This window comes from Aptenodytes patagonicus, chromosome Z (genome assembly GCF_965638725.1).
Source record: "Aptenodytes patagonicus chromosome Z, bAptPat1.pri.cur, whole genome shotgun sequence".
Classification (NCBI taxonomy): domain Eukaryota; kingdom Metazoa; phylum Chordata; class Aves; order Sphenisciformes; family Spheniscidae; genus Aptenodytes; species Aptenodytes patagonicus.
This window is the reverse complement of record NC_134982.1, coordinates 60,765,953-60,784,660: the sequence shown is the minus strand read 5'-3', so window position 1 is coordinate 60,784,660 and position 18,708 is coordinate 60,765,953. Positions and strand designations below refer to the sequence as shown.

At 39.9% G+C, this 18,708-nt stretch overlaps 1 protein-coding gene across 4 annotated transcripts in view; it reads right to left on the bottom strand.

Moving 5' to 3' along the window:
* FAM174A (family with sequence similarity 174 member A) overlaps nucleotides 1-16,678 on the bottom strand; it is a 35,534-nt gene extending 18,856 nt beyond the window's left edge. The window contains exons 1-4 of one of the 4 annotated variants that reach the window (XR_012997432.1): nucleotides 16,370-16,678; nucleotides 7,055-7,186; nucleotides 6,836-6,948; nucleotides 1,011-1,470 (exon numbers count right to left, since the gene is read on the bottom strand). Coding sequence is in view for 2 of the 4 variants with exons in the window: in XM_076362817.1 (XP_076218932.1) it covers nucleotides 1,449-1,470; nucleotides 7,055-7,186; nucleotides 16,370-16,644 (429 nt within the window). In the remaining 2 variants the exon portion in view is untranslated. Of the gene's footprint in view, nucleotides 1-1,010; nucleotides 1,471-6,835; nucleotides 6,949-7,054; nucleotides 7,187-16,369 lie in introns of those variants that run through there. The other 3 variants (XR_012997433.1, XM_076362817.1, XM_076362816.1) reach the window with 3 other exon arrangements.
* Nucleotides 16,679-18,708: the final 2,030 nt, after the last annotated feature.

Sequence of the window (18,708 nt, the reverse complement as noted above, 5' to 3'; positions counted from 1 at the left end):
CAGCTGTGTGCAGCACATGTGCAACTGTAGATGAAAATCACCTTGGGAGGCTGATTTGGCATCCATTACTTCAGACCTCATCTGAGTTGTTACTAGGGCAAAGTAAGTAGGTTTCAGTACAGCAAATCAGCTGGTACAGGGTTAAAAAAAGTCTACAGCAGACCCCCTCCCCGCCCCACCACTGTAGAAATAACCTCAAAGCCAAATAAGGTATTCCTATTTTGTTCAAACACCAAGAAGGGACTGAAGAAGCAGGAAAGATAATCCCTCTTTCCCCGTACCCCATAACACAGGAACTTTCAGGAAACATAGCCAGCCCCACCAATACTGCTATAGCAAGTTTATGCCTTGATACTAGATATATACAGAATTAGGAATAAATTTAGACAGTAATTTTAATGAACTGGAATTTGAACACTTTGTCTGCATTATCAAGTTGCCTGTGGAAACTGCAACACATTTTTTAAAAAATTAGGTCTCCCGGGTCTTAAAGCTTGTTCTATTAATTTTTATGGCACTACCTAAAAATAAATGTAACTGCTGGATGCCAACTACATTCATGTGAATATTACCACATATTTCATAGTAACAGCTGCTTCTGATGTCACTTTTTCATTTTAGAGTTACAGCAAATTTAGTATTTGACCCAGATTGTTTAAAGAGTACAAAAGTAAACAAGGCTATCCAAAGGCTTATCTCTGCTTTACCATAGGTCTGAACACTGACACCGCGTGGGCTACACCAGCAGCACCCTAAAGTCAGTGAGCAACATCTGTTTACACAAGTTGAAGATGGACCTCAAAAAAATTGACAGTTGTAATCAGTAGTCTTAACAGCAAAAAGATGTTGCAGTACTGTGTTTTACAAGATCATATTAATATCCTTAAAATCTATAAAGTGTTGAAGTATCACGCTAAATGATAGGAACACTGTAAACAGTTTTTATTTGTTCACTAAAGTTTACATAAAACATGTTAATTCAGTTTAAAAAAGTCTCAACACAAAAGGCAGTAGTTTGGCTTTTTATTTGTAAAAGGATAAAGCATCTCCTCAACTAAAACCAAGTTCTACCAATTCTGAGGAGTCCACAGAGGCTATGTTTACTTACAATTTAATATTAGCAAAAAACTTTGTTAACATTCCAGATTACTGTAGAAAAAGTGTATACCACGCTTGTGGCATACAAGATTTGTAACAAGCAAAAAATACCCTGTTTTAAGTTATCTCCCTTCCAAATAGGTTTTCATTTTAGTGCACTCTCTGTATGCTTTACATTTAGAATCCTCTATATACAAAAAGGTACAACAAATTGGTACAGTATTTATTGCAACAAATTAAGGATGCCAAAATATACACAAATTAAATTAGTCCCCCCAACTTGCATACCCTCTTGCTTCTTATTCCTCCCATGAAGCAGTCTCCTTCTCTGGTTCTAAGATTAAGTTCTTTCACTGAAAGGCACGTACTTCTCTACAACAGAAGAAACAGATGCATTAATCTGAAATGCCCTGTTTCAAGGGGAACTTTAGCCTACATTTCTGAAGACCAAACATTATGAAAAAACCTATAGAGATGTAACATTTTATTATTAAATTTGCCTGTAAAAACTCATAGTTACCATATTACTGTGAAGGAAAGTGCTACAGAACTCAATTCATTTAAACTTCCCAAACAGAGAGACAGCTCACTTACAAAAAACCTTTGTTTTCCTCCAGGAAATTCTCAAGATTTACTTCCAGGAGATGCAAGAGCTTACAATCTGAGTGTTTCCAGTGTTTCTAACATACTTAAACAGCTCAAGTATCTATGCTTAGCTGTTTTTACCATGTTGGACACATTTTTAAAACTTCCAAGGCTCCTGAGTTCCTATTCAAACTTTAGTAACTCTTGGTAGCATTCCATAACTGGAACGCTATCAAAAATAGAATAAGTGCTTTCCCTTGTGCCTTGCGATGCAGCAAGTAGTGTGTATGTAAAGTGATTTAATGAGGATTGTAAACTATTAGTGTGACATACCTTTGAAAAACAAAGATGTGATATTAGGATACTGTACCTCAGATGACATGTACACAAAGTTGCATGGTGAGAAACCAAAGGTTAGAATTTCAAACTTTGACATGTAATAGTATGCTATCGAACAAAATTGGCTGAAACATCCCATTCAGATAAGATGCCCCAAACTGAAGAGGCACAGAGACTAGCTACATGGGTGATGACAACAGTGGGAGTACACTGAAATTGCATCTATGTTACAACAGAGGACACCGTGAACTTTTTTTTTCATACAGCTCTGAAAGAAAACAGCAACAACACTTGAAGTAATAACCATATCAGCACACCAGTATACTAACACTGCTATGCTGATTTTAGGAAAGAAGCCAGTTTCTCTGCCTAGCCTTGGAAAGAGTCGAATAGACTTACCAGCTAACCCTAAACAAGCCAATAGGGAGTTCTAACATATGCATACTATGCATACTGTGCTGTAGAGCATCACCTTAAAAAAACCTTGATTGTTTTAGTCAAGAAAAATGAAAGCAGAGTGGATACTACTGCAGTCTATTAACAGGTCATAAAGAAAGAAGGAAAAAAAGACAACTATTCTCTATATAAAACAATACTTATATAATTTGTTGTCCATAACAAATGTGTATGAACCCACCAGAACATGTAGATTAGAATTTCCTGTAACAATGTTTAGTTTTTTAGTGCTTTCCATTATGAGTTATGAGGGTAAGAAACTTACGAACTGAATAAGCTGATTGTTGACTGTAGTTAAGCAAAACGGCAATTATGATTTACTTAACAAAGGACTAAACTCAAAAACCATTAAAAGCCCCTCTTCCTTGTTCCCTAATTAGTTGCTCCAAGCCTGACTGCATATTTATGCTACCTTAAAAAACCCAAACCAGCTATACCTCTGAATTACTGCAAATGTCAGGACAAAGTGTAATGACATCTCCTGAGAATATCTGAGTATCATTATCATCAAGTTGTCCTCAGTGACTCTTTGATTACTTAAGCATTTTGTACTCCCTTTGGTCATTCTTGGTTAAGCAGTGATATGAAGACTGATTACTAAGCTTCAATGCAGATGCGAAAGACTTAGTTGAACCAAGAGGAAAGAAATTAACTGAAAAAAAGTACATTCCCAATTAAGGATTTTAATTTTTTTTTTTTTTTTAAGGTACTCTACATTAGTTTTCAAACTTCCCTCCCAGAAATGCCATTGCTTTGCAAAGTTTGGACAGCATTTCATCAAGCTGTTCTAGAGAGATTTGTGGAGTGCATTCACGTTGTTCAGCACTGTTTTCCTCCTATACACAAACACTGTTTCAAGATAAAAAGTCACTTCTAAAATTTTGAGAGCTTCTCCCCATAAAGGAGAACACAGCAAGCTCTCAATATACATAAACAGAGTATATTCATATTATTGACTAAACATAACTAAAGTCATTGTTTTCTCAAGCTCCTGATATCAAAATAATGATTTTGATCATTTAAGCACTTACTTTCTGAGCTATCTTGAAAAAACAGTAACATCTTCTTCCTTTATTATCTATAGTTATTCTCTTCCGAAGGTATTATTTCTGATCTGTTTACTCAGTTTACCTCATCACGTTAACAGAAACATGTTGAAATTAAGTTTGGTTAGATCACTCAGTTACTCCAATACAATTACTTTTCTTGCAGTTTGACTGGGAGGTTGACATTATCATCATCTCTTCTGTGAGCAACCATCAAATTTGAGGTCATTTTGCAGACCATTTCCCCACGGGGCAGAAAAAAAAAGGTATGCCTACACCACAAGTTACATCACCCTGTGTATTTACTCCAGACTATGACATGTTCAAGCATTACATGCCACTTCTCCCTCCACTTTTTCTGGGCAATTTGGACTTGGATCAAAACATCAGGTATTGTTTTTCCAGCTGAAGCTGATGCTTTTAAAATCAAATACTACATATCTAGCAGAAGTTCTTTCATCAACAAGATACCACAGTGTGTGAGGAACTGTTATCTATTAAAATAAATACTTGATTTATCTTACAGTAGCTATGCCATCAGCTAAATGAAACACTACTAATGTATTGAAACTGTTTGTACCATATGTCAACCAAAGGACTATTTTTAAAATGGTCTGGATCACTCATCTACTTTCAAATACTTCCGAATTGCCTGATATAGCTAAACTAAATGAAGATTTGCTGCAGTACTTCAATTTAAAGAGGGGGTGAGTATTTGGAAATTAGGACAGGGTTTTTTTTGTGTTTGTTTTTTTTTTCTCTCCAACTACAACACTAATAATGTGATTTTTTTTGTAGTTATCACAAAGGACAAATGCAGTTCAAAGCCTGCTGTCTATAGTTATAAAGAGTTTGCTTTAATGCAAGTTAATTTCTTAATCCTAAACCAAATTAATTTCAACCACAGAACCACAGAAAGTGTAGTGGTAAAAACATTAATTTAGGACATAATTTGACAAAATCCATATTGGGACCAGAGGTAGGGCAATCCATAAGACAACCACTTCACTGAGTATGAGTTTCCAAGATAAATTTTGAAGGGGAATGAATAGAATATGCTCTACCCAATTGAATAACCACGACAGAAATATATAGGATCCTTGGTACAGCCATATTTAGATTTCAGAAGTTCTCAGGTTTGTCTCTTTAGATTGATAGGCAGTTAACAAGCATATATAAACCCCAGTATCACCCTAGCATGTCTGTGTGGCAATAAGGGAAGAGTAAAACAAAAATAAGGACCTCAGTCTAAACCATACTTCTTTTCTTACTGTTTTCACTTCTGTTTCATCCTTACTGTTTTCACTTTTGTTTCGTCCTTACACATCCTGTCAAGGACAAGAATGAAGTAACTGAAGTATGTAAACCAGATAAGAATGGTATCTATCTCCTTTACATACTTTGGTTACTCCATAAGCAGCTGCAAGACTGATTGCAAAATGGATTTGTAACAATTTAAAATTACTGTGCATATTAGATACTTCTACAATAAAATACTTGAATGAAAATCTTTTCTCCCTTAAATTGAAGTGTTTAGAAACATACGGGGGGGGGGGGGAGGGGGGGAACCAACAAGCAGAAATCCGCCCTCTGAAAACCTCTGATATTATTTTAGTGCACTTTCCCTCTAGGGTTTTCATTGCTTTTATTTTAAGGTACGCAAAGAAGTTTAAAGAAACAGACACAGTCACTTTGACAGTTTGGAGTGGTTTTGTAGCTTCAGACTTCAAAAAAACAATCTTGTTTATCTTAATATACAGTAAGCTTCAAGCTAGGAATTTTAGATTTATCTGTAGAATGTGAACCCAATTTAGACAGCAACCTACTAAGGTAAAAGAGTAAGGTTAAAAGACACATGCTGCCATTTCAGTGTCTGGAAAGCTTAATATAATTCCCCCAAAATTTCCAAACCAGGTAAATTGGAAGCTATTATAAGCAGTTGAAAAAATCAGAACACTTATCTACATGCATAAGACACATATTTCAATACCACTCATTAATACAGCCTCTTCTGCACTAGAAGACACAGTGCATACGCCTGTTTAACATATTAATAGTATAGTACCTTTAGATAAAATACTGCTTTTGAGACATAATCAGCTCCTTGCATCTTAACAACAAATACAACCATGCTTAATCTCCAAATAAGCATACAAGAGTATGAAGTAACCTCTATAACATGAATACAATACTGTTATTAATCGTATAATACTGTTTGTTAATGAGGACTAGCCATATTATCCTGTTCATTCCTAGTAAAAAGGTTACTTGATAGTCCTGTAAATAAACATTTATGAAGAAGTATCATGTTAACTGGTCATCAAATACCTCGAAGTCTAATAAGTATGCTGAGTTACAACAGAACTTAAAAGATCTAGGAAAGACATCGAGGGAATTCCTGGATATAATGTGACAATTACCTATTAGATAATAGGCATAATTTATACTGGAACAAGACTAGTAACATGGGGTAACCGTAAGCGCCACATGACTAATACAGAGGAGTGGTAAGTGGAGATATTCCAACTAGTTTCTTCTAATGTATGAGGGAGAGAAAGAGTGACTTTGACTTATGAAAAAATTTAATCTGAAATGTCTCCCCCCCTAAGGAGACAAAGTTAAAAGACTGAATCTTTCACTTCAAGTTCCAGAACTGCATCCAAGGTTGTTTCCTAATAAACAGCAGAACATCTGACTTACTACTCTAATAGTTTTAATTCATTTGAGACATCACGTGTGGCATTTGTTGAATTGTTTTGCTTAACACTTTAATTCAGTTTCACACTAAACAGTGCTGAATCAATTACTTGCTGTGACTAGCAGAATTCATCATTTTATCTCTTCTGATACTTGACAGTAGTCCTCACTATGACAATTCTATCAAATTTTTTACTATGTCTTTGTATGTGCAGTGTGATGGCATTACTCAATAAGTACATTTTTTTTTAAGTTTGAATTGCGTAAGTTTAAGTTTGAATTGATCATAATGTTTAAGTGTGAGAACAATAAGGAAATAATTCTCCTGTATCTACACAGTTTCAGAGAGTGACTTAAGAATATGAACCTTCCTATGCAGCAGTACCAAATCTAAAACTTGATGCAGGATCATCATCAACTAACTGCTGAGTACTTTAGCAACGAGAAAACAGAATGAAGCTGCTGGCAGCAGAACTCATAGGAGAGAATACACAGGAAAAATTGAGAAGCCTCCAAAATTTAAAAAAAAAGAGAAAAGAGAAAGGTAAAAGCTAATTGTCGACTTTAACATAAGCTTCAATAATGACACTGTATTTGTAACAAAAATATCCTACCTTCCTCTCCATTTCTCTGGAACTCACATGCTGAAGACAAATGGTGTTTATCTTCTTGCCCACTAAATTCTTGCCCATTTAAAATTCAAGTCATCTTGACATCCCTTCTCCAACTACATGCATATGAAACACAGTAGTGAGCTTTCTCAGTGAAACTGCTTATCATCCATACTCCTTCACTTCTATTGCTAGAAGTACATTCAGCTTCTATATACAAACCTTCGAGGATGATTGGCATCAAATAGTGTTGTATCATCATCATCATCTTGCTCTAATGGGGTCAGCTCCATGTTTTCTATGTTTGTATCCAAAACTCCGTATCGTCGGGTTTTTCTGTTTCGCCTTCTGAGCCTGAAATGTATTTTAAAATGTTTAAGTTCTATAAATTCTTCTCTACTTTCTATTCAAACAATGTAAGAAAACAATCCCTTAAAATACAGCCATGTTGACACCATAAACTTTAAAAAACTTAGTATACGTAAAATGTACACTCTTAGCTCTATGAAATTCAGAGATCAGACAATTCTAAGTGTCAAGAGTTTACATGAAATGATTAAGGCCAACAGGAATGTCACCTGTAGTTTTGTACAGAATTACTGTAGTGAATACAAAAAGTCTATACAGGCATTTGGTAGCTAAATGCAGAAGCCAGGTAAAAATACATGCAAAAGCATACTTCTAGCAGATCCTACAATGAGAAAAAAATATTGTCTTGCTACATATTCTCTGTGTGTTTTATGCATCTCTATAGGACAGCAGATCAAATCAGAGAGAAACGCTACAAAACTATAGCAGAGATGTAACACAAATCATGGGTGACACTGCAACTTTTTATTATCATTTATGAAGTCTTTTATAGCTATCAAGTTAAAAACATTGTTTATAATTACACTTTAGAATAAGAGAGAACTTGTAGAGTCAATGTCTTGTATGCTTCACAAAATGTGGAAGGAAGAGGCAGTGATTCACATTCAGGATTAAGGCACAGTGCTTATCGCAGATGAACAGACTATTTGCAGCTGCTTTTCTCACCTTCCATGGCTTCTCTGTGTGGGCCTAGGTCCCACATAAGCCCCATACACACTGAACTGTTCCATTTGGCTTTGCAGAACTACTCCTATACACATCGAATATGCCTTGCTCAAGTCTTTGAGGATCAGGAACTCAGATCACTAGCCACTCAGCAAACACCATGCAAAGGTGCCTGTTTACAAAATGCTGACAGAGTCACTTTCAGCTACTGTATACTAGCAAACAGCAGCTACATGAAAGGTATTGGATTTAAAAAAAAAAAAAATCTGCTTTCTAGGCATCTAGTTCTAAACTCAAAGGTGATAGTAGCCCTTCCTTTTAGAAACTTCAGAATTTACAAACCCAAGCTAGGTGCCTAGGAAAGGTGTTTACAACATTCAGGAACTTCAATACTGGGTATTTCAGAGCTAATAATCAAAAAGATTATTTATGTATAACATATTATGCTACTATAGTATGTACTATCATACTATGTATAATATATTATACTGTTGTTATACTGCGCATAATCACCTCTCTGCCCCACACTAAGGCACCACTTTAACCACCTTGTAGGAGATACCACATACGATATTGAGACTCTCAGCTTCAGATTCTGTCCTGAACTCTGGTGTGCTTATTTTTTTTTCAATATGCAACCTGGAAAAGCATTCACCTTTTCACACCAGGGCAACTTTGAAAGAACACACAGCAGCATCCTGTCTTCGTTTAGACTATACTCCAATGAATTAGACCTCCTTTTGGAATTGAGAAGCAAATGTAACCTTATTAGGATGGGAAGTGTGTAAAATACACACCTTTCTTCAAAGTGCTCCAACTTCTGATATTATAAAAGGAAACAATCAGCATGATCATCTCCTCCACCCTCAACTACGATTTGAAACAGGAGCAACTGTTGTGCCAGGCATTTAAGTGCTTTAGCACAACTTAAAGTACCTAACTTGATTGTTTAAAGCTAAAGCTAATAGCAAAGACGCAAATTTCACCTTTTGGTTCAAGACAAAGTTCCTTCCATTTTCTTCCTTCATTTCATCTGGCCTTTAGTCCCCAACATAGAGAGAAGCTGTATACTTCAAAGCACCAAGTAGAAGAAAATTCTAAAACTTTAAGATGAAAGTGTGATGAAAAATATGGTTGTTTCATACATATTGTATTTTTTGTTTTGTTTTTACTAAAGTAGAAGCTAAGCAATTGGCACTAGGACAAGCACTCCCAGATATTCTAACAGACTAGAAATTATTTTGAACACAAATGAAATAGGAAATGAAGGAGTTCATACTTTTTGTATAGTCAATATTTCTGTCAATCTCAGTATACCCTTTACTTTTTTTACTTAATGGGGTAAAAAGGAAAGTGAGTGGCTACAGTGAGTTGAGAATAACCTAAGACAGTCATAGCAAATGTCCAGATTGCAGATAATGCAAAAAAATCTTATCACAAGGCTGGCACAAATTTCTAGACTCAGATGAATGCTGTTGAAAAAGGGATAAAAGAATTACTTGTGACACAAAACTTTCTCTATATACAGATTAGTCAACAGACTAAAGCTAAAAGGATACTGGAAATGCTTATGCAACATACATGTATGGTCATAACTATGACACTAGAGCAGTGTCATGAGTGTTAACAAAAACTAACTTAAAACTTTTTACCCTGTGACTGTTAGGAAGAAAACCTAGGACAAAATCCCAATTTCATTAAAGTTAGTAGCGGTCTCTATGACTCTCATGAACTTAACAGGGATAATTTTTATCTTTGTAGTTACTATGGATACCTTGGGGTCTAATAAGATAAAATTATGAAAATGGATTTAAAAGTACATAAAAAGTTAATGTTATATTTTTACATGCTCAGTCCCAATCCTCCCTCAAATACAGCTAACAGCAGTAGAGGAATCCACAAGCAAATATGAACAGATATTATCTGACTAACATCAGAGATGGCATAGATAATAGACTGTTAAACCAAGAGGAGAGCTAAATAAGAGAAAACTAAGAAATGTTGACGTTAAAAAAAAAAAAAAAAAAGCAGAAAGTATGTTAAGAAAATGAGAAGTGAAGCAAAACAACAGGTCAAGTTTAAAGAACATCCAGTGACTAAAGAAACAGAAAACTGCAAGGGACTTGGGAGGGCAGGAAGAGTTAACGCCCCACCCCCTCCCCCCCCCCAGACTAAGGTAAAAAACAGTCACTACATAACACCCGACCTCCTTTTGGAGGGGATACAATTCCACAACTGAGTGCTGACAGAAATCTCAAAATCTCAGTCATCTCAGGCAGTTAAATGTTAGTGTAGATCGAAGAACTTCCTTGTACAAAAAGGTATTCTCAATTACACATCTATAAGTTTTCTGAATGCCCATCTGCTGTATCAAATACAAACCTCTTCTGAACATGTCTGCAACAAACAGTGGCAGAAGAATCATTAAAAAGCAAAAAGCAACAGGGCAAGGTACATTTACATGAAGGAAATTTCATTTTTACACAAAGTCGTGACCACTCATTGATTTAGTTTTGTGTATCAACACATTGATAGGGTATATCTTGAGAAACTGCAGTATTTTCAGTGTCAAATACTACTTAGAAGAGGCAAACTTCTTTAAAGCAACAAGACAGTTCAAACACAATTCTTACCTGAATCTGATACCAAGTAAAAGGGTCACAGCAATACCTGTCCTTAATTCCATCCAGAAAATTAATTTAGCATAATAATTGTGTGAAATATTTTTTTCCAAGGACCTTTCCATGTATTTTCTGTGTAGAAATGTATCCTGTGTTGTAGGATTTGCAGGATAATGGCTGCTTATAAGCTGATGTAACTTAAGCAATCTTCAAATAACTTTCACCTTCTTTTAGGGAAATCCTGAACAAAGGAGATGTAAATGTAGCCTGAAACAACCTACTCTGTCCTTAGACTGTACCAGAGAGAAAAAAAACCACTGCGTGCATCAGAGAAAAACCTAGTCAAACAAAAAGAAAACAGATTTTTGGTTTTCTTCTCGAACAAGATGGCTTTTCAATGCTAATAATCACACACAGAAGCTAGTTCTATTCATCAACTCTGTAAATGCTTTCCAAAAAGTTCAAAACTTTCTCATTCTGCTGTTATATGATTCTAGTCCATGCAAATTGAAGAAAAAATAAATTTAAAAAGCTGGGATAAAACCATGCTGTATTAGTGCCATGAGTGAAGTCCCACTCTAGAAGCATAATCAGCAATACCTTTTCTTAAAGGAAGACTGCAGCAGTACTGGCCTAACAGAACTACTTAGATTAATAAAAGGTTGACCAGGACTCACAATACATATATAGAATTTCTATCATGATTACACACACCATACATGGCATACTCATTGCAAACTGCAAGCTTAACATATAAATGTCTCTAAATGCTAAAAAGAAGTGTTAGCACAAAATGGCATTTTCCCGTAGTCATTTCCACCTATGTAAGCGCAGAACAAACAAGCTATATTACACTATCCTAATTTGTCCAGGTGTAAGGTACTACCCTTGCTGCATGCCACAAGTGCTTTAAACAAGATCAGTTCAATAAAGTAGCAATTGCTAATCATCCTTTTTAGGTAAAGCGTCTTTCTGCTAGAAGCTTTTTACTGTTAGTAAACTCTACAATAAACCCCAACTCATCACCTTTCAGCTTCACAATATCTTAGAGGATTCTGAGAAGTATGTGCCAAGGAAATTGCAGCTCTCCCATCACCTCAACCTACAGAGAAGTCTTACTTATGGGCCAATATATGCCTCCTCAAAAGTGTAACTCAGATTTTCTTGCTCAATAGTTCCAAAGACAGACTACTTTCAAATAGGTGGATAAGTTATGGTAAACACTCACAGTTCAGCAAAAATATCATGGAATAGCTCGGTAACAGTCTGTGTGACAAAACTAAGTTTTATCTGTCCCAGAGTTGACCCAGTGCTGGGAAAGTTCCATCCTAAAGTTTTCTCATACCTTGTGCTACAAAATATGTTATAGCTAATTCACATTTTCCATTAATGTGTTTTTAACTAAATTCATTTTTCCTGAACTATGAGCTATGTCTGTTACAAAAAGTATTCTCATAAAGTTATTACTTGAAGCTAACTGAGCCTTTCTTCTGCGAAAGGTATGCATGAGCTACAGATTTCACACCCGTGAAGACATTCAGTAATCAACCTTCAGAAGGCTTATAACTAACTTCCTAGAAATTTCTTTTAAATTAAAATCAAAATAAAATCATGATACACAATTCTTAGCATGCCAAATTATGTGGCACACTTTTCTCTAAAAAGAAGAAAAGCTATTTCACCTCATCTGCTACATCTGTTTCCCATCACCTCAGAAAGACTGAAGATCTAAGGGTATGCACTTCTTCCTACATAAACATGGAATATGACCTTTGTCTGCAATAGCCTTTAAGTTAAAAAAATCACAACTCTCCAGACAGAGTAATAGGGAGAAAAACCAAAAGGACATATGAATTGTAACCTTAGCCCTTCTGTGCATCATGAAGGGCAATCACACACATGAAGTATTTTATGTAAGTATCAAAACTAAGAAGCAAAAAAAGTCAATAAAACTACACTGGTAGACTGAACAAGGCATCACCGTCTCTGTTTTCTTATTCCTAGCTCTGATGGATCTGCTGTATGATTTTGGTGCTACATACTTTATTCTTTGCAAGTCTTCCATTACAAAAGGTGTTTGATATATACCAGAATAAAAATCCATAAAAGCCAAAAAACTTCTGTTGTAATTGGCAGAATTAGCTATTGCAGAAAAACAAGCCTGTGCAAGCAAGACCTCCAGTCCAAAGGACTCTAGAAAAGACTAAGGCTTCACTACAATAACAACTTTTTTCACCAACATGATTGGAGAAAAACCAAAAAACAGTAACAGCATTAACAGAAAAAAAACAAACAAAAAAACCCCCAAAAAACTTTCTTACTGTAGAAGTGCTAAAACACAGGAACATGTTGCCCAGAGAGGTTGTAGAATCTGCATCATTAGAGATATTCAAAATTCAACCGGACAAGAGTTGAGCAACCTGCTGTAAGCGACCCTGGCGTGAGCAGGAACTTGACTACACAATCTCCAGAGCTGCCTGCCAGCCTCTGCCACTCTATGATAGTCCATTTCAGTTGTCACAACTGTCAACAAACTAAGCTTCTTAGTGTACCAGGAGAAAGACAGGTGCAAGCAGCCCAACCTTTATAATCAGTGGGTTCAAACAACAAGTCCCCATACAAAGCTAGAAATGAAATGAAGATTTTTTTTTTTCCTGACAGAAATTGTATCATCAGCAGTATCACTTAAGAAGGTCAATGGGAGATTGCTATAGTTTACATAACCATTCCCAAACAAAATTCATCTCCTACGTGGAAAGAAGTTAAGTGTTAGCCACATTAGCGAAGTCATATCAGCTTGCACAAGGTTTTCTTGAAAATGTATTTTCAGGGCACCATCTTCAAAGAAAGTTACGTGGCTCTGAAAACGGAAAAGTCATACCTTTACCAGAATGTATAAAATTGATAAAGGAAGAGAATGCTACCTTCCTGAATCAGGCAAAGAGCTGGCTACAGGTTATGTCAACAGGAAGTAGCCAGATTTTCCAGGTAAAGTCTTTACCAGAACTTGAAAAACATTAATTTTTATTTTAAAATTACAGATCTTTCCTCTGAACAAATGAATAAATAAAGTTGAAGGGTGTGTGTCTATATTAAGTTAGAACAGAACAGAATAGAATATTTCAGTTGGAAAGGACCTACTATGACCATCTGGCCCAACTGCCTGATCACTTCAGGGCTGACCAAAAGTTAAAGCATGTTATTAAGGGCATTGTCCAAATGCCTCTTAAACACTGACAGGCTTGGGGCATCGACCACCTCTCCAGGAAGCCTGTTGCAGGGTTTGAGCACCCTGTCGGTAAAGAAATGTTTCCTAATGTCCAGTCTGAACCTCCCCTGACGGAGCTTTGAGCCATTCCCAGGCCTCCTGTCACTGGATCCCAGGGAGAAGAGATCAGCACCTCCCTCTCCGCTTCCCCTCCCCAGGAAGCTGTAGAGAGCAATGAGGTCGACCCTCAGCCTCCTTTTCTCAAGCTTTGACTAACCCAGAGTCCTTAGCCGCTCCTCACAGGACATGCCTTCCAGCCCTTCCACCAGCTTTGTTGCCCTCCTCTGGACGCATTCAAGTGCCTTAACATTGTTTTTAAATTGTGGGGCCCAGAACTGCGCACAAGACTCAAGGTGAGGCTGCAGCAATGCTGAATACAGCAGGATAGTCACCTCTTTTGACCGGCTGGCTATGCTGTGTTTGATGCACCCCAGGATGCGGTTTGCCCTCTTGGCTGCCAGGGCACACTGCTGACTCATGTTGAGCCTGCTGCCAACCAGCACCCCCAAAACCCTTTCTGCAGGGCTGCTCTCCAGCCACTCCTCTCCCAGTTTATACTTGTGCCTGGCATTACTCTGTCTTAAGGTGCAGAGTCTGGCATTTGGACTTGTTAAATTTCATGCCATTGATGACTGCCCAATGCTCCAATCTATCTAGATCCCTCTGCAAGGCCTCTTGTCCCTCAAGAGAGTCAACAGCACCTCCCAGTTTGGTATCATCAGCAAACTTACTAAGGGTGCATTCACCTCCTGCATCCAGATCATTGATAAATATATTGAACAGGGCTGGCCCTAGAATTAAGCCCTGAGGAACACCGCTGGTGGCTGGCTGCCAGCCAGATGTAGCGCCATTCACTACAACCCTCTGAGCCCTGCCGTTCAGCCAGTTCATCACCCAGCGCACCGTGAACCCTCTTATCCCACAATTGGACAACTTGTCCAGTAGGATACTGTGAGGGACAGTATCAAGAACCTTACTAAAATCCAGAAAAACTACATCCACTGCCTTCCCTTCATCCACTAGGCAGATGACCTAGTTGAAAGTTTGTAAAAAGCCCTGAAGCTTTTATATCTGATAACAATTACATAGAGTTTCTTCCCGAGAAAATCTTTCAAAAGGGAACTGGGAGGTTTGTACCTAAACCTTAAATTTCTTATACAACCATTGCCAAAAATATTTCAGCCACAAGTTCAAATTCAAAAGCATATGCTTCATCTATTCCAAATTTCAGAAGCAAGATGCAACAGAACAATGCAGCAGAATTACAGAATAACATGAGGTTTAACCTTCTTGTTTACAGTAGCACCTAGGAGACAGCACTCCTGTTTCAAATGCAGAACAGCAACCTTCCTATTGCCAAAACGAGAATATCAAATAATTGCCACTCATCCAGAAAATAATGGCAGTAGATGAGAATTTCCTTCTCCAGCTCCTGCAATGAGAGGCTTTTATGTATTTATTTGGCCTTTCCATAGTACTACTCAGAACTCCAAATCCAACAGGCTCCTGCTAGGAGGAACCGCAACACTGAGAAGTGCTCTTGTCCATTCTCACTTGCTTAAAAGATTATGTTGTTTCCTTTAAGACGTGATATCATCAAGATATGCATTCTAATGAAAATAAGACTGAAGGCTGCTCAAGAGTGATCTGTAAGAGCTATAGAGCAATCAGGATACCCTAGTTTACTTGGACTGCATGTCTTAGTAAGCGCCCCACACAGACCACTGTCTTTCAGTTACCTTTCTGGAACAAATGGTGAAGGTAGTGGACACACTAACCACCAGTATATCTGACTACAGCCAAAAGTACATAGAGAACTCGCTGCATAATGAATGCGCTTTATGCATAATCACATATTTTGGCCTCACCTAGAAGAGTTCACAGTTTAAGCTTGAGAAAGAGCAAGTAAAACTGCAAGGACAACAAAACACAGTGACAAACACTGTAATTAACTGTAAAAGCATGTAGAGTTACGCAGTCAATAGTTTCCATGAGAAACATAAAGGCAGTTGACTGGTAATGCAAGCTTTTTAAGGGCCCTTTTCTTAAGAAAGCGCAAAATAGAAAAGTTTACTGAAAAGAAAGCACAAAAGAAAGATGTTTACTGACAAATAAGGGGAGATGGACGAATTCGGTAGCTCAGCAAGACAGAAGTTTGCAAACAGGACAAAAATAACCCACAGAATGTAGAAAATTAAATTCAGGTGGACTGATGGACGTCAGTAGCGACAACTCCACTTGAAGAGAACAGGAGAGAATCAGGAAAGGCCCGACACTGATAAGCGGTATCACCGCTGTGAGCGCAGCCCGACCGAGCACCTTTCCGCCCATACGCGGCGGGGAGGCACCAGGAGTTTCCCAGACGCCTCGGCCAGCGGCGCTTTCCGCAGGCAGCGGAGACAGGCCCTGCTCGCCGGCCCCCAGCCAGGAGCGGAGGGGACCCTGACAGCCAACACAACCGTCCGGGCCCGGCGCGCTGCTGGCAGGAGCAGGGCCGGCCCCTCGGCGCCGCGCTACCTCCCCACGGTGGCCCGGAGGGGGCAGCAGCGCCGCCCCCGCTCGCCCACCCGCTCCCCGCGGCAGCGCTCCAGCTGGCGCGGCCCCCGCCCTCACCGCACGGTCCGGATCACGAAGTAGACGACGAGGGCGGCGCTGGCCAGCACCAGCACGGACAGGGCGCGCTGGGTCATGGGCTGGCCCTGCTCGGGCGGCGCCGACACCTCGGCCAGGCGGCTGCTGCTGCTTCGAGTGACGCCCCCGCCGGCCACCTCCGTGGGGCGCGGGGAGGCGGTGGCGGCACTCCGGGGGGAAAGGGCCGCAGCCTCCCCGCAGCGGGCAGCCAGCAGCAGCCCCGCCAGGAGCCAAGGCAGCAGCGGCGGCGGCCACATGTCGTCCTCTCCTCCTGCCCCGCGCTGGCCCCGACCCCCCCTGCGGCCCGGCCCGGCCTAAGCGCGGCCGGGTCCCGCCGCCCTCTAGCCGCCGGAAGCGGAAGCGCTCATCGCCCGGCGCCCGCCGCTGCCATGGAAGCGCCGGCGGGCAGCCCGCCCCGCTCCCGGCTGCAGTCACGTGGCGCAGGGCGGCGCGCGGGCGGTGCGGTGCCCGGTGGAAGCCGGAGCCCGGGCAGGACCGAGGGGGCGCGAGTTCCGCACGGCCGCCAAGGGACCCCGCCGCCCCGGCACTGCAGCGTGCGGCCTTCTGCTCAAACGGCCCGCTTTCCTCCCGCCGCCCCCAGGCCGCCGCCGCTGAGCGCCCGCCGGGAGTGCTTGAGCTGCTGTGCGTGTGGCCGGGCCCGTCAGCTGGCGAGCGGCAGCGGGACAGGGGCTGCGTGGGCTGGGTGGGTGGGGTGCGCGCAGAGGCGTGGCTGCAGACGGCGGCACCCAACAGCTGCCCGCTCTGCCTTCTGCCTCTTGGGCGGCATTCTGGCTTTCAAAACTTGGAAGTCACTTTTGGAGGTCACATTAGTAAGGGCCGTTCATTTCCTCAGTTGTAATGGCCAGACGTTAAGGATCTGGTGATGAGGTGCCAGGTTTGTGATCTGCTTGGCTTTTCCTATATTAAGCCGTTATGTGAAACGGTTAAGAAAATACAAGCAAAAGGAGGGTTTGGAAAATATTAGGGCCTGAAGACTTAGACTACAGTGTTTGCTTCAGGTCAAATGGTGGAAAGCTCAGGAAAGTGGTTGTGCCTCAGCAGATCACAACCAAAGGTGGTGGAGCAGCTGGTATGTTATGAAGCTAGTGGACATTCATGAACCTGGGAGACAGGACCCTGACTTAGGTTAAGGCTTTGTACAGAGTGAATCTGCCGTGATGTGTATTACACTTGTGTCACGTGTTCCTTAAGTAAATGCTGTTCTGGTAGCATAATCCTTTAATTGTTAGAGTCCATTATTAGAGTATTTTCTTTGGCTCCTTTTTTGTGAACAGTAAACTACAGCAAGGCTTTCAGGGGTCAGATGTGGATATAGAAGAAGAGGAAATCCACACTGGCAGTGAGCTCTTCTTCATTTGTCACAGTTTAGAAGGAAATGGATAAAATGCCAGAGTAGCAAAGAAGCCTTGTACAGTAATATTTCTGCAGTTGAAGTAATGTGCGTAACAATCGGATTTTCTGTATGAGCAGACTTGTTTTTGTCCCAGAGGCCTTACACTTTACAGTTTATCAGTCATATCAGGTCATGTAATTATCATAGAGATAATTTCAACAGTGATTAGTTAGTAAACCATTAACAAGTTTAGCTGTTAACTAGGAAAACAAGTTCAAGGTCTTGTGTCACACAAACAATGAGACAGAATTTGGAAAGGGTGAAACTGATTTAAATAGAATGTGTGCCATTTAACTGTCATCTGTATGTCTTCCCCTTGAAAAATCATGGTCCTTTTTATACTTTGAACAACAGTTTTTGCTGAAGGTGCTGAAGGGAGCATGTGAGTAAACTTTCTTAATAGCTCTTTCCATGGTTTATAACTTTGATACAGCTTGACTGATTCAGGTCCCCCCACCCCTAGTCAGACTTCTTCCCCATGAATTCCCTTGAGGTGTATTTCTTCCTGACAAGTCCAAGCAACTGCCTTCCAGCACAGTGGCTTATGACTGAGGGGAAGTGTTATATTCAAAAGTCAAAGAGGAATACTTTTTAGAACATCAGTCATTGATGTTAAACTGTCCTAAGGAAATGTCAATGATGCATGGTCTGTGTAAGATGTAACAGTGCTGGGATACTCACTGAGGGGAGTGCGGCGGCATAGAATCATAGAATCATTGAGGTTGGAAAAGACCTCTAAGATCATTGAGTCCAGCCGTTGACCCAACACCACCAGGCCCACTAAACCATGTCCCTAAGCGCCTCATCTACTCGTCTTTTAAATACCTCGAGGGATGGGGACTCCACCACTTCCCTGGGCAGCCTGTTCCAATGTTTAACCACTCTTTCAGTAAAGAAATTTTTCCTC